This window comes from Neovison vison, chromosome 3 (assembly GCF_020171115.1).
Source record: "Neovison vison isolate M4711 chromosome 3, ASM_NN_V1, whole genome shotgun sequence".
NCBI classification, from domain to species: domain Eukaryota; kingdom Metazoa; phylum Chordata; class Mammalia; order Carnivora; family Mustelidae; genus Neogale; species Neogale vison.
In genome coordinates, this window is record NC_058093.1 from 176,680,713 (window position 1) to 176,695,996 (window position 15,284).

A 15,284-nucleotide genomic window follows, 5' to 3' on the forward strand; every position below is an offset into this window, starting at 1 on the left:
CTAAATCATCTTCCCCATCCAAATTTATTTTTCCTCCCATATTATCTCTTTGAACTGCATGTGTTGACCTGTCCCCAGTTTTTCAAACCATAGATTGATATCACGTTTACTCTTTCTTTCCTGACACCTCAGGCATCCAATGTCCAAGTCTAGGTAATTCTATATATTTTAAAAATGTTTTCTCCTTTTTAAAAATTCTTATATCAGCATTCCTTCCCCTTCCACTATAGTAAGAGCTTCTTGAGGACAAGAGTCATACCTTTTCAACTTTGTATTCCTGGTCCTTCACAGAGTGCCTAAGTTAGAGTTAGTGCTCACAAGTGTATGAATTAAAAATTTGCATTATGTACCCAAAAAGGCTACAATATATATAAATCATTGATTGTAAATGTGTAAGATGTACTTGGTTACATTTATGGATATTGGAAGGGGATTTCAAGTATATAAAGAATTGGCATTTTACTGTAAAGTGAAGTGAATAATAAATGTTTTAAATGAAAAGAGAGCAGCAAATATGGAATTCATAGGCAAAGGGAAAGAAGCTAGACCCAACAGTTAAAAATAGTTTAGATAGTTTAAAATAGACTAACATTGTTTTATAGTCCAAAGATATAGTTTAAAAGAATCTAACAGATACAAAAAATGGAAAATTCCATCTCCACATAAAAGAAGTCTTCAGGGAGCGCTGCATACATACAGTGGTCTTATTTAACTGCTATGCCCTGGATGGGTGATTTCATGTACTTTTCACACAAAGTTTACAAAATGGTTAGGTTTAAGAAGTATATCATGTATCAGGTGGTAGATTGTGTGGCAAGCAGAAAAGGGGCTCCTGGAAGATGCTCACATCTTAATCCATGGAACTTGTGAAGACGTGACCTTCCACAGTGCAAGGGGCTTTGCAGATGTAATCAAGGTAATGATCTTGAGATGGGGATATTATCCTTGGTTAACTGGGTGGTCCCAACATCATTATATGGATCTTCATAAAGGAAAGATGAAAGCAAGGAGAATCAGAGAAGGAGCCCTGAGCCCTGAGCACAGACATAGTGATGTCACTGCTGGCGTTGAAGGTCGCAGAAGTAACTGGGACTAAAGAATGTGGGCAAGTTGGAAAAGGCAAGCAAATGGATTCTCCCCTAGAACCTCCAGAACCTCCAGAAGGAACACAACTCTGGTGACCTTCTGATTTTAGCTCAGTGAGATCCATCTCAGACTTCTGGTCTCCAGGACTAAGCGCATTGGTTTTTTGTTTGTTTGTTTGTTTGTTTTTAAGCCACTAGGTTTGCAGCAACGTGTTAGAGCAGCAATAGGAAACTAACACAGACACTTAGGATTTCATCAAAAGCCTGACTAAATGTCGTTGTGGTCTCTAATGGTAAGAGTTCTGCGGTGCCTTTTAATCTGGTTTCTTGTTTCAGTTCACTTTGCTACCACCATGTTTCAAGGCTTAATACAAATAATACCATTTATTGAGGCATTACATAACGTCTCTTTTCCAAGTGTTGTTCCACACCTTTTACACTACATTAACTTGTTTAATCCTTTCAAACTCCCTATGTGATAGGTATTATCTTCATATTCCAGAGGACGGGAGAGGTTAAGTAACTCATTCAAAGTTGCATGATCAGTAAATACAGGATTTGAGCATAGCTGCCTGGCTCCAAAGCTTCAGAGATAGAGCATTTCAAATGGGGAAGCCTTTCTTTTCTACCCTTTCTTTCTAAACCCCAGCTTGAAATCCTTCTTCCTATTAAGCCCCCATAATCTGTGTTCAAGTATCTATGCTTCTTCTTACTTCATTTTGCATTATATGTATCTAACGACCTAGTTCTACTAGGCTCTGAGAGTAGGAATTGATTTTTTTTTTTAAAGATTTTATTTATTTGAGAGAGAGAGAGCGTGAGCATGAAAGGGGCAAGAGGCAGAGGGAGAAGCCGGCTCCCTGATGAGCAGAGGGCCTGATGTGGGACTTGATCCTGGGACTACCAGGATCATGACCTGAGCCGAAGGCAGTTGCTTAACCAACCGAGCCACCCAGGTGCCCAGGAATTGATTTTAAAAAATTTTGAATTCCCCTCTCCTCTCACCTTCAACCCTTAGAGAAGGGAAATCCTCATTTTTTGTCACTTGATTACTCAGGAAAAGCTCTTTCCAAATAAATCTCATTACAAACTTGACTTTTTAATAGGATCTCCAAATTCCAAAAGAGGACTTACTTATTTCAGGTAATATGTACTCACAATAACAACATTCTTCAAGTGAGTCTAACCCAAATTATAACCCAAAAGATTTCTCTAATGAACTATTATAAGGAAAAAAGGAAATAATCTATTTTAAGTTTTTAAGGAAAAAAAATCCAAATTTTAGTGATACCAAAACTTAAACTCATTAGTGGCTTTAAAAAAAAAAAGATTTATTTATTTATTTGAGAGAGAGAGAGAGAGAGCAGAAGCAGGAGAGCGGCAGGCAGAGGAAGAAGCAGACTCCGTGCTGAGCAGGGAGCCCAGTGCAGGACTCAATCCCAGAATTCTGGGATCATGACCCAAACTGAAGGCAGACACTTGACTGAACCAACCAGCTGCCCCTGTTAATGGCTTTTTATCTTAATCTCTTTTGGGGACATGATAAAAATCTGTGGACTTCTCTCCCTAGCAAGATGAACACAAACACCCTTTCTCCTTGGCTTTTGAAGTTCTGGAGTTCACTGACCCCATAGAGTACACTCTTGAATAGTCTAAATGTCCACAGTCCCAAGCTAAAACACAAAGTAGGGGGATAGGTATGCCCTGCTTTTCTTCATCTGAGCCCTCCTTATACTCCCCTCCATCCTACCCACTAAGGGATCTTCTCAAGATAGGATTAATTTGGCCATCTGTTAAGTTATTCCTCGGTTCTGCTTCTGGAAAGCCTAGGCCCCATGAACGACCTCCCCACAGATGCTCCAGGCCTGGGACCTCTCTTCCTCTGAGGGTCTGCATCAAGGAGTTCTGCCTTAGGAAGCTCTTCTAGAAAGGCCTTTTCTGGAAAGTAAGCTTTCCAAATGGCCTGCCACCAATGGCATTTTTCTGGCCTGCTGGGCTTTCTTTTGAGGCCTCAAAAGATGGCCAAAGAACACTTGTTTTCAGAAAGCAGTATGAGAAAATAGGGCTTTTCAAGTTTGGTAAATAAACAAATGAGGCCAGACAGCTTGTTTTTGGTAATTCCAGTTCCCTTAAAACAGAAGCCTACTTTATCATGGTTATCATTCCATGAGCTACTGTGTAGTATCCAAATGGGTAATTATTATTTATATTTCAGAATGGTGTGCAAAAGTCTCACACTGACACCCAGAGATCAGTACATTAATTTTTTAGTGTGCCATGGGAAGGTGTGAGATTCACTCATCTCAGTGAATAGGGTTAAATTAAACACTGCCCTAATAACGCATAGTGAAGACTCCATGGGCCTCTCTAGAAAGCTCTTGCTCTTTGATCAAAGGTGGAAGAATGTGAGGCGGCCAGGAGTGGCTCAGGTGTAACTATGATGCCAACCATACTTGTTGGTGGGAGGGGAGCTGAGTGGCACTAGCCGTATGAATGGCTGTGGCACACATTACTATGCATTGCCAACTTCTGGATCCGTTTGCACCAAGATGCAGCTCCTAGAGGTGCCAGCAGATCATAATTTACAAATAAATGTGAGTAGGAGAATCATTTTGCATTGTCCAGGAGAGAGTTTCAGCCCAAAGCTCCAAGAGCATGAGTGGAAATATTCTAGGTACTGCCTGGTAGGCTGATGGCAAGTCAGGTACAAAATGCAGAGTGGGGCACCCACTGGGGCTCAGTGGGTGAAAGCCTCTGCCTTTAGCTCAGGTCATGATTCCAGGGTTCTGGGATTGAGCCCCGCATTGGGCTCCCTGCTCAGCGGGAAACCTGCTTTCCCCTCTCTCTCTGCCTGCCTCTCTGCCTACTTGTGATCTCTGTCTGTCAAATAAATAAATCTTTAAACAAACAAACAAACAAAAAAACCCCCCAAAATGCAGAGTAGGGGCAGAGTAAGGTTCCCCAGGCAGGACAGCGCCAGGCAGAGGGGAAGAGCAAAGAAAGCGGCGTGAGGTGCCCAGCACAATGTCCTGCTCACAGTGACTGATGGATACACAGGAGCTGAAATCTGGGCAAATCCCAAGTTGTCGTCATGTTTCTAGTGAAAATTTGCTTTTACTTATTGAAAACTAGCTCCTTTATAGAATTTACTCCTCAAAATAACTCCCAAGGTAAGTATTTTGCAAAAGAGGGGCTAGAGGATGAGTGGAAGTGACTTACTTAATGCCACATAGTGAGTGAGTGGAGGACAGCGTTCACACAGGACAGCTCTTGCTCCTTGGGCCTCTCTGGGTCCGTGTGTGTGTGTGTGTGTGTGTGTGTGTAAAAGGATTGGCTGCTTCTGACACCTCTCAGCATGAAGCCATCCCAACAGGATGTTACCTTCTCTTGGCAAAGTCCAAATCTAGTAGAAGTCGTAATATTAAGAACAACTACTAGAAGTCATTATATTAGTGCTATCCAATAGAATTTTCTATAACAATGGGAATTTTTCTGTTTGTCCCATAGGGTAAACACCAGCCACCCATGACTGCTGAGCACTAGCAAGGTGGCTATTGTGACAGAGACATTGAAGTTTGTGTTCTTATTTAACTTAATGTAAATTTCAATAGCTGCTTATGGCTAGTGGCTGCCATATTGGACAGTACAGAACACGAATGTTTGCTTTAAAAGGAACTCTAAGGGCCATCTGCCCAAATTTCCTTTGCTCTATCCCTGACATGTTCATCCAGGCTCTCATTACACTCGTTTAAGAAGCTCTCCCCCTATCTTGGGATCTGATGTTTTTGTTAGGAAGAGCTCCTCCTAATCTAACAATGGCACCTTCAGATGTATGATCTGGGAATACAGTTCTGTTTTGGCATAATAAACCCATTCATTTTTCCCTGGGGCTATCCCTTGATATGCTCTCTCAGGGCTTCTCTTGTTCCTGTGAACTTTTAGGTCTCCAATATCAGCCCCAGCTGTGTCTCTGTTCTCTCGGTGCACGGCACTGTAGGCCATCCACGGAATCCTGTCATCCGACCATGCTGGCCTGTGGCTGAGCTAAGTGCCAGCTGTGGAATGAAGGGGAGAATGCCTTCCCTCACCACCAGTGCTCTGCTCTCTGCCTAGATTTCTTTTCTAGAGCCTAGGAAGCCCCAGCTGCTTCTGGGGCCAGGGCCCTGGTAGTTGGGCTCAGCCTGGTTAATATCTGATGCCTCCTAGGCCTCTCTGGGGAGTCCTTCCCTGTTCTTTCTTCCCTTAAATCATTGCTCCCCCTTAGAAATACTGCCTAGAGAGTTAAATTGTTTGGGTTTGGCCTCCAGGCTAAATCATGTCCTTCATCTTTGGGAAATTTGAGTGTTTTAGATAAAAAAATTCTATATCATTTTGTCAACTAAAAACCAAATCCTGTCCTCCGTTTCCTTATTTTCACCAGCTGGGTGGGCGGCTACCTTATCTGTTGTGTTCCTTTTCCCAAACTGGTCTTTCCTTTCTCAGTTTATCTCGTCACCTTTCCTAGATTTCAGTCTGGGTCGCACAATCACTAAATAAATCTTGGTGGAATGAGGCTTGTTGAGAATGGCAATGCTATTAAGCCATTTAACAAAAATTTTTATTATACACTCATGATCTAGATAATGTAAAGGGACTACATATTTTGATAGTTGGATGGATTCATCCCTGGTTGAAGCTAAGAAATACAATGCTATATTCTATTCATCCATTAATCTAATTAAATGAGGTTAAATTGGTGTGCTTTAATTTTAGTGAACTCTTAACATTTCATTCTTATGCATGGGGCTATTTTATAAAATACTGAACCAAGAGAAGGTGGAGGCTTTAGGATATATTAAGATTGTATCCATTACTTCAAATGAACTTCATCTGGGTTTAAACAAAGAGGGGAGTGCATTAAGTAAGGGCTTGCTAGAACATTGAATTACTGGCAGTGAGATACATGTACATGAGGAAAAATCCCAAATGAGTTGAGCAGTGGGATAACACAGACTACAATGACTTCCAAGTTCATCACTTAACTGCGATTGATCAGTTCTTTCATCCTGATGCATTTCTTTCTTTTTTTCTTTTTAAAGGATTTTATTTGTTTAACAGAGATAGAGATCTCATAAGGGGGACTGGGAGAAGGAGAGGGAGAAGCATCCTCCCCTGCTGAGCAGGAAGTTTGATGCTGGACTCGATCCCAGGACCCTGGGATCGTGACTTGAGCTGAAGGCAGATGTTTAACTGACCAAGCCACCCAGATCCCCCATTGTGATGCATTTCTGAAGTCTGGACATTCTGTATTGTTACCTATTATAAGAATTTAGTTTAAACTCAACTAACATCCACTGAACAGCGTGTATTTATTGGATATATACAGCCACCTCTAAGGTGCTCTGTATGAGTGCTTTGTACTGTATGTTTTGTGACTCAGTTAAGTTATACATTTATAGGTAATTAAGAAGCATTCTGATGGTAGACCTATGGGGAAACTTATCTTTTCCTTAAGAGCTAGAGTAGTAATTTAACAAATAGTAAAGCTTTTGAACGTCTTAAATATTTAGTTAATAACCTGGGATATATGGAGCTCGTGCACCGAGCAGAATTCTGACTCACAATATGCCTGAGAAATAACACTCTGGTCTCCCAAAAGGACAAAATATAAAGTCACAGTAACTTATAGAGGAATTGAGTTTGGGGATTCCTAGTTCATTTCCTCATCATTTCAGTGAAATTACTTCTCCTGGAAGCAAACATCCCTACATTAAACCAAGCAAAGGATATCAAATGGGCATTTAATACCACATTTATTTGGATGTAACTTTACAGTGTTATTAACAACATCATAACTACAATCAGGTTGGCGATCTCAAGGGGTCAATAATGTTGTTTCCCACTGAAACAAATGAATAATCAAAACAGCCTTGAGAGATGGTTGTTTCATAGATTGAGGTCTAATTGTCCAGTTACATGAAATAACATTGTACTACTACAATTTAATGATTTGTATATCTGACTTTGTAAACAAATCTCACATGTTCCTTTCTTTCTAACTTAGCTAATTTTCAAACTAGACTTAAATTTATAGCCAGTCATAAAGGCAAGTTTTGTTTTTTCACCAGAGTTGATCTTCTTTTTAATTTTAAGGTTTTATTTATTTATTTATTTGAGAGAGAGAGAGAGAGTGTGTGTGTGTGTGTGTGTGTGGCAGAGGGAGAAGCAGGCTCCCTGGAGCCTGACATAGGGCTCGATCCCAGGACCCGAAGATCACGACCTGACCCCAAGTCAGACACTTAACCGAGCCACCCAGGTGCCCCTCACCATAGCTAATCATTTTCAAAACTCTTATTAAAATAGATTCTTATCGAGAAACAATCCTTCAGGAAAAGAACAATGGGAATATTTCCAAAGTAGAGGCAGCATGATATGCTGGAAAGTGAACAGATTTTGGAATCAGAGCAGGGTTTAAATCTCCATTATGTCACATCCAGGCAGTATAATCTCGAGCAAATTAGTTACCCCATTTTGTGTATGAACAGTTACCCTGTTAACTCTCAGAAATAAGGACAATATATATGAAGCATAGGCCCATAAGCCTTTCTCAATACATTATGTTCCCTTTTTTCCTTTCCTCTGCCGCCTTTTTCTCATTGCCATCGTTCGTTATCACATGGAGGAGCATCTGGCCATAATGGAGATGAGAAGACACTCAGTATGGTGCTGTGGAAAGGAATCGAGAGCCCTGGGCATTCTCCAAATGTCAGTTCCTCTCTCGGGGTCACAGGCGAGCAAGAAGGTATGAGGTGATGTAAGAATTTGCCTGCCAAAGCCAATAAGTGATTTTATAGTGGCTCAGTCTGAACTCTGGGTGCCCCGTGATCAGCTGTTTTCATGGATGGGGCCCCAGGACTGCAGCGGGGAGAGCCGTTGCTGCCAATTAAACTTACCAAACTTGGGAGAGCTACCTAACACGTTTTGGATTTTGGTCAAGGTTTTAGCAGGGCAGTGGATGGAGGGGGACGGGATTTGGATTTGAATCCTCCTACTCTTGTTTCTGTTTAAAATTTTTTTTTCGTAATGTTGGCTCCTCTGAATACGGAATTCTGTGATTCAAAGGTGTAAAAAGCATTGGGCTAACTGGCCTTTGGAATTCTGACACCTAGCTCTATTGACTATGCATGCTTGCTGGCTGGGGGTTCGTAAAGAAGAAAGACACAGAGAGAGGCACTCTCCAGAGACTCTAGCCACGGACTAAACCACAACCAAATCAGACCCAGTCAGTGCCTGGGAAGCAGGGGTGAGTCAGGCAGCGGAATTTCTTGAGCTTACAGAATACCAAGATAAATGAATGCCTCATGCTACATGATTGTGGCGTGCTAAGCTGGGGTAAGAGGAACTGGGAAAGATTTCCTGCTGGGCATGCTTCTGCACTGCTCTCTACACCTGAGCAACCAAGGGCACGCCAGTTACTTTCTCCAGGCCTCAGTTTCCTCCTTCCCATTTCCATTCCCGATTATTTAATAAAGTCGCTACCTAGACAGGGAATAAGAGAGACGAGGAAGAAAGGAACAAGAGAAAGCACAGCTAAGCCCAATTTTCTGGTGCTTAGTAGGGTGCAGGGGATGGGGAGGTAGAAGTAAGAAGCAGTATAATTAACCTCACATATCTGATTTCTGAGGGTCACTGCAGTAAGACCAGTGAAGGGCATTATTAAGGCCTTGTCCAGCATACATGCAGTGTCCAGGGAGTTCTATAATACCACTTTGGGATATGGGGCAGTATTACTGATTGGTGGGTGTAGAGGACAAAAAGAAGGCAAGCAAGGTCAGTTTGGAGGAGAAACAAGGGTGTGGTTTCCAATTTCCTACCACGGAACGGCCGCAGGAATTGGTTATGTAGATTTACCAGTGGAATCTAATAAATAACAGTTGGCAGCATGAAAAGTCAAAATATGTATCTTTAAAGAAGCATGAAAACTCACAGGAGACATTTTTGATTGATTGTTCAGTTCATGAGATCATCTGGCATGAAATAAGATGTTTCCTTTTCTGTGCAGTGATTGCATAAGCCAAATATGGCAAAGCGACCTACACGACAATTTTCAGCCTATGGATCTGATTTTTCATCAGCCTCACCACACACCCCTCACAGAGGGTTCTTGTTTTTGGTGGATTTGTTTCACCTCCTTTGTGAAAGCCTTAGAGTGAAGGCAGCAAGCAGGAAAATCAGCTATTTATAGGCCTTTTTGACGAAAAGTGTCTGCTCAGCGTGCCATGGAATACTTCCAAGAGGTGGGAGAACAGGAAACTATCTAAAATCAACTAGAAGGCTGGAGGAGTGTTATGGGGGAAAGATTTTACATGGGAATCATTTTCAGAAAGCTCAGGTTTCATTTGCAAACAAATGACAGTTACTTTCACTGACACCCCCTGAGTTACCGAAAAGCCAGCTAAACTTATACTAGTTAAGGAGAGAGAAAGGAAAAAAAAGACATGAATTCTCCAAAGGTTAAAAGTAGTTGGGGTTTATAAAGGGACTCGAAAGGCAGACCTCTCTCTGTCCTTTTTATTGCTGGAGGGACCCCAGTCAGACCAGCGCTGCCAGGTAGCCTATCTGTAGCTGGCTTAGGGATGGAGGTGATTCATCTGGGACTTAGGGCCCGAGTGAAAAAGAGAGATGGACAAGGGCTTGTTGTCATCTGCCAACAGAGGCGGAAGACCTCCCACCCATCAAAGTCATCCTGCAGGAAATACTCCTCAGAAAACCTGGATGAGTCATTACGGGAGGCAAATAGATAGAGTCGCCTTGTAGACAAGTTCTGGAGCTGTTGATTACACTTGTCCTGTTGACTTACCAAACGTGCCTGGAATAAGACAGTCTTGGCCAACTTAAGTTGTGAAAGCAAAAGCAGGTCTTCCATGAACAAACTAAAACTTCAAGAGGCCAGAAGATTTGTGTTCCGTGGGCAAAGAAATATAAGCCATGGGAAAACCTGACCCATTGGTGATGAGCTAACAAAAGATCTACGCTTTGTGATCTCTTCCTCTGAGGATGAAACCCTGGGGTGTTTCGTTGGGACATGTGCGAGGGAGCCTTAAACCTTCACAGGGATGAAGACCAACTGGCATCCAACGCTGGGCTTTCCTTTATAAGGGGATCGGATATGCTCAATGTAACCCTGGTTTAATGAAAGTTGGGCAAACAAAATATAAGGAAGTGTTAGGGTACGTGGAACACATGAAGAAGCAATGAAGCATTTTGATGTCTGAAGATTTGTAAACCTCAAACATTTCACATTATTTTTTCATTAATTTCCTGAATCAGAAATTAATTTTTTTCCAAGACACGAACAAACAAAAGAGTCATATATCATCAAGCCCATTTTACAGGTACAGAAATGGAATTACTAAATGAAGGGAGGCCTAAATCATGTTAGAAGTCAGCAGTGATAGTAAAGTTAATGGAGTGCCTGAAGCCCTTGTTTTCATCTGTTAGACTCTACTGCCCCCTTCAGTAAATAAGTTGATAAATGTAATCTGACCATTCCCTAGACTTGGGTTACAGTGTAGCTCTTAGATTGGTTTCTGGGTTGCAATCACCCCAGAACTACAGATTCAGAATCTTTTGGATTAATATCTAGAAATGCTCATTTTTAAGCCAGTTTCAAGGTGATTCTTGTGCACTCAAAGTTAAGGAATCATTGTCCTAAATATTCCAGAGCAGGTAGCTACACATAAAAATGAATTAAAAAAAAAAAAAAGATTCATGTCACAGCTATGTTAGCAATTTTTATCCCAGAAAAGTAAGATAAGAGGTGTGGGGAGGTGGCTACCAAGATAGTGTAGGATCTAGAGAAAGTACATGGTCCTCAGAGTCTAGTCCTAGGGCTCTGAGTATAGTGCTTAAGGATGACGTATCCAAACATGGGGCATTTCTGCTCCATTTGTCCCCCTTTGGTACGTGATTTACTCATAATGAGACCACTGAGATGCAGGAGGGACTGACAGGGATAATAGGAGAAATATACCTATTTCTATTTTTCAGAAGTTAAAAATTTACTACCCTGCCATTCGTAACCACAGAATTACAAATTGCAGGTAATCGTTTAGTTAATAACTGTTTTCATCTCTTGTGAAACTTTTAAGCCACAAACATGCTTCAAATCTAACTTTGAGATCAGTTTTTTCCTCCCTTTGCCTCCTTGTGCCTTGACCCCACTGCCTTAAAAGGATGTGGTGAGGATGGGTAAGCTAGTCTTTGAAAAGACCCTTAAGAGTTTGCATAGACGTGTGAGACATAATGGGAAAAAGAACAGGGACAGTGAGTATGCTGGTTTCAGTCTGCTACTGACAAGATGACTGATCTGGTGTCAGCCAAGGTGTCTCCCTAGGGTTTATTTTTGTCATTTTTAGAAAGAGGGGGTTGGACTAAATAATCTCAAAGAATTCTTCCATCAGATGATTATTAGATGAGAATTAGGTAGGCAGGAAGTTGCTATATCCACCTTGCAAGGAGAAATTTGTGAGAAGGTATAGCAAATGGCCTTCCAATGAGGTGGTTCTAAAATGCTAACACTATCATTTTTCTGAAAACAAAAAAACAAAACCTGCTTGATTCTTTACACAGATTTTAGGCACCTGGAGAGGAAAACCAGGGAGGCATTAGACAATTTTGCAAGTCTATATGAAACAGTGGAGGGGGAAAAAAAAAAAAAGCAAGTGGAGCAGAAGTCATTTCCTTTCATTTTTGTTGGATGTCTCTTTGTATGAAAGGGATTTCTCCTCACACCAGGGAAGTAGGGCATGGGCACCCCTAAATGGTTTATACTAATGGTCTGAGATGAAGTTCAATAAAATCAGTGTAAAGGCAAAGCAATGAGTTTTCTAGTGAGATCTCCAAAAAATGTGATTCCCCACTTTATAGTAATTCTTCTTCCATGGACATTGTGAAATTGTGTGTTTAAAATGGATCTTATGTCATGAATCAGATATCAAAGAAAGCGTACATATAAATGCAAATTTTGAAGTATGGGTGCAGGGATGTCTATGCAGATGTCAAGTGTAGAGACAGACCTGTACACATGCATACTATGTGTGGTAACTCTGGAATCCACATGATTCTGCTTCATAGACAATTCTGTGATATCACAAGACTGAATTTGTAGGAAATTTCCCATTTCTGTGAGAACAGTGAGTAGAAACTTCAACTGATAGAGAACAGTGACTTCATGTGCATGAAAGAGAAAAATCTACTTGTCTAGACAACTCATTTTGCAAATGTAATTAGAAGTTTCTTTATCTTGGAAGTGGAAACAGAGTAGGGTATTATTGCTTAACTTGAGCAAATAAAAAAACAACTATTTTTAAAGATAATTTTATATAGTCTTACACTTAAAAGACCGAAGAATCAGAATTTCCTTGGTCATACAAATGTTCTCCAAGAGAGAAAAGAGTTCAAAAATAACAAATAAAGAACTGGTCAAAAGCAACAGAAGGAGTGAGATGACATGCTTCTCCTTACACTCTATTCCCTCCTTTACCTTTGCTAATTGTATAAAAACAATGAATTTATTCTTTTTATATTTACCTTTTAGCTAGAGAGGGGGCTGGGTTGAAGGAGAAAAAAATCATTCACTGAAAAAAAAAATTAAGGGACACCCCTCCACCCCCACTGTGGTTTCTGTCTAAGAATTTATAAAAACATTTAAATATGCATTTATAAAAATCAAGTAAAAGAAATTTCCCCATGCCATAACAGTGTTCCAAATGTCAGTTACTAAGGACAAAACCAAATGATAGGAGATAGGCAAGATGATTATGAGAATCAGATAAATGAGCCCTGGATGGGAAGTTATATGCACATGTATTTTTATCCAATGGGAAAAGTTATGTGTTCAAAGTTTCAAATGAGTAATACAAATCAGTGAGGTCACATAATTCTTTGTGGATATCATTAGTAACCTGGTTTTACCTGAAAAGGCCGATTTTCATTTTTCTCTACCAAGCTAGCAAATGACAGGAAAAAAATCTGACCAAGGAGTATTATGGTTTGAACCATGTAGAGTTCTGGTTTCAACTGTTTAGACCTGAAAGATGGAATTTCCCCCATGATTCAACAGCATACCGGGGAGCACACTAACCTAATAAGAGAGGTTGTTGCCTTTGAAACGAAAACAAAATGGTGAAAACCTAATCACCAAATCAAAGCCAACTTGGTAATACTGTACGTATATTTTAGCAGTCCCTATAACGTCTCAAACAAAAGACCAGTGTGTCCTAGCATTCACGAATCACTGTTCATGTAAAGTTGGGTAAAGCTATGATCCCAAGTGGACAAGAGATTATGAGTGACTATTTCTCCAGAGAATGTGAAGGATTACCTGGCGCTTTTGCCTTTAATTTGCAACCAAGCAACCTGTTTTCTAAGGAGGATAGAGAAAGAGGAAATAAAGGCCACTGTCCACAAAGAGATTCAGGGCTGGTTTTTTTCTCTTCTGTGCTAACCAGTGCTATACCTTCCTTTAGTAGATTGAACTCTGTCTGATCAGAAAACAGGTTATGGAACCTTTGATTGTGGCTAGCCAAGTACTTTAGAATAATGAAATTGCAGACCAAGAATCGTAAAGTTTCTTCAACAGATTTCAAGAAGGATTTCCTACTATTTTTTCGAGCTTCCTTTGGCTATCACTGACTCTTTCTGGACCCCAGCTTTCTGACAATCTTTTGCCAATGGTTTTCCCCACATCTCCACTACTATTTGGGCAATAGTGAGAATTAGAATCAGAGAATTACCAGGATTCTGCTAGCTGTGCACTTGATTCTACCTTCAAAGTTAGGATCAGACAGTAGTAACCTCATTTTTCTACCAACAAAGAGGATATATTTACTAAGATCAGTGAAAAAAAATAGAAGATTGTGCAAGCCATGAAGGAAATACATTCAAGAATCTTGACACTCCTTAATGGATTATCAAAACAATTTAAAGTAAAAATAAAGAAAATTATTAATTAATGTGGCCGATGGTTTTTTTTTAAAGGCAGCAAGCAAGCATTGCAGTAACCAAGTAACCAAAGTCACTCGCAGAATTGCTCAGCACTGTCACACATTTCACATAAAGTAGTTTTAATTGATTTAATATAATTTAAATTGTTCTAAAGCAAGAGGAAAGAAAACCTCGGCCAGGGAAGGAGAAACTCCCACTAGGCAAACACTGAAATAATCTTGAACAAAATTTTGAAAAATAGTTGTACTTGCACTGGGAAAAAAAAAATCCTGGGTTCATGCTTGTTATGAATGATTCTTCAGTGATCTTTTGTGAAGTCTTATTTAACCAATAGACCCAAAAAAAAAAAAAAAAAAAAAAACCCAGAAAGGAAGGAGGAGGGAAGGAAGGAAGGAAGGGAGAAAGGAAGGAAAAGGAAGCAAAAGGAAAAAAACAAAAAACAAAAAACCAAACAAACAAACCCAGCTGTCCAGAAATTTTAATTTGCAAAGAAACGTAAGCATTGAGGAAGGTTTCAGGATCCTTGTCATGGAAAACAACTGATCACATTTCAATCACTAGCCACACAATATCCTCGAATAGCACCCTGCACCTTAGATCAAATGTGTCAATGAAAGATTTTAGGAAGCCTCTGTGGAGACACTGATTTGTAGGTATCCAGTGTTTCCAGTGTCTCAACCTGTTTACTCACCATCTGCACATACATTAGTTTATTAGATCTTTCGGTCTCACTAGCTATTATTTAGAGACGACATAAAATAACAAAAACTATCCCTCCCCCCCAAAGAAAACCCCACTCAAACCAACAACACAGTATCACCAAATACAAAGTAATAAAAGAGTTGTACCCAAACCTGGTCAGTCCTTCCATTTCTTGAAACTTGCACACAAACTGAAGAAACCCACTCAGCCTTAAAAAGGTCGATCATTTCGCTCTCCTAAAATTTCATCTCTGAGAGTGGCTTTCTTTCTCCGTCTCTGTCTTGCTCTCTCTCTCTCTCTCCCTCTCTCTCTCTCCCTGTGTGTGTCTCTACTTCTACCGGAGAGAGCGTTTTGTTTCCCTTTTCCTGTTTCTGCTGCTGGATGAATGCAAAATACATGATTGAAGGGATTTTTTTTTTCAGGTTAACAGTTGGAAATCTAAAATCTTGCTCCTCTGAATGGCTTTATATGCTAGTCACTCAACACATAACGTTCACATAAAGAGGCATA

At 40.3% G+C, this 15,284-nt stretch overlaps 1 protein-coding gene across 6 annotated transcripts in view; it reads right to left on the minus strand.

Annotated features, from left to right (window-relative positions):
• The window catches only part of DLGAP1 (DLG associated protein 1), an 881,241-nt gene that overhangs the window by 297,924 nt on the left and 568,033 nt on the right, over positions 1–15,284 (minus strand). For 2 of the 6 annotated variants that reach the window (XM_044243352.1, XM_044243351.1), the window contains exon 1: positions 14,927–15,169. The exons of the other annotated variants lie outside the window; for them this stretch is intronic. In XM_044243352.1, coding sequence (XP_044099287.1) covers positions 14,927–15,001 — 75 coding nt within the window. In that variant the 5' untranslated portion in view covers positions 15,002–15,169. Of the gene's footprint in view, positions 1–14,926; positions 15,170–15,284 lie in introns of those variants that run through there. 6 annotated transcript variants of the gene reach the window in all.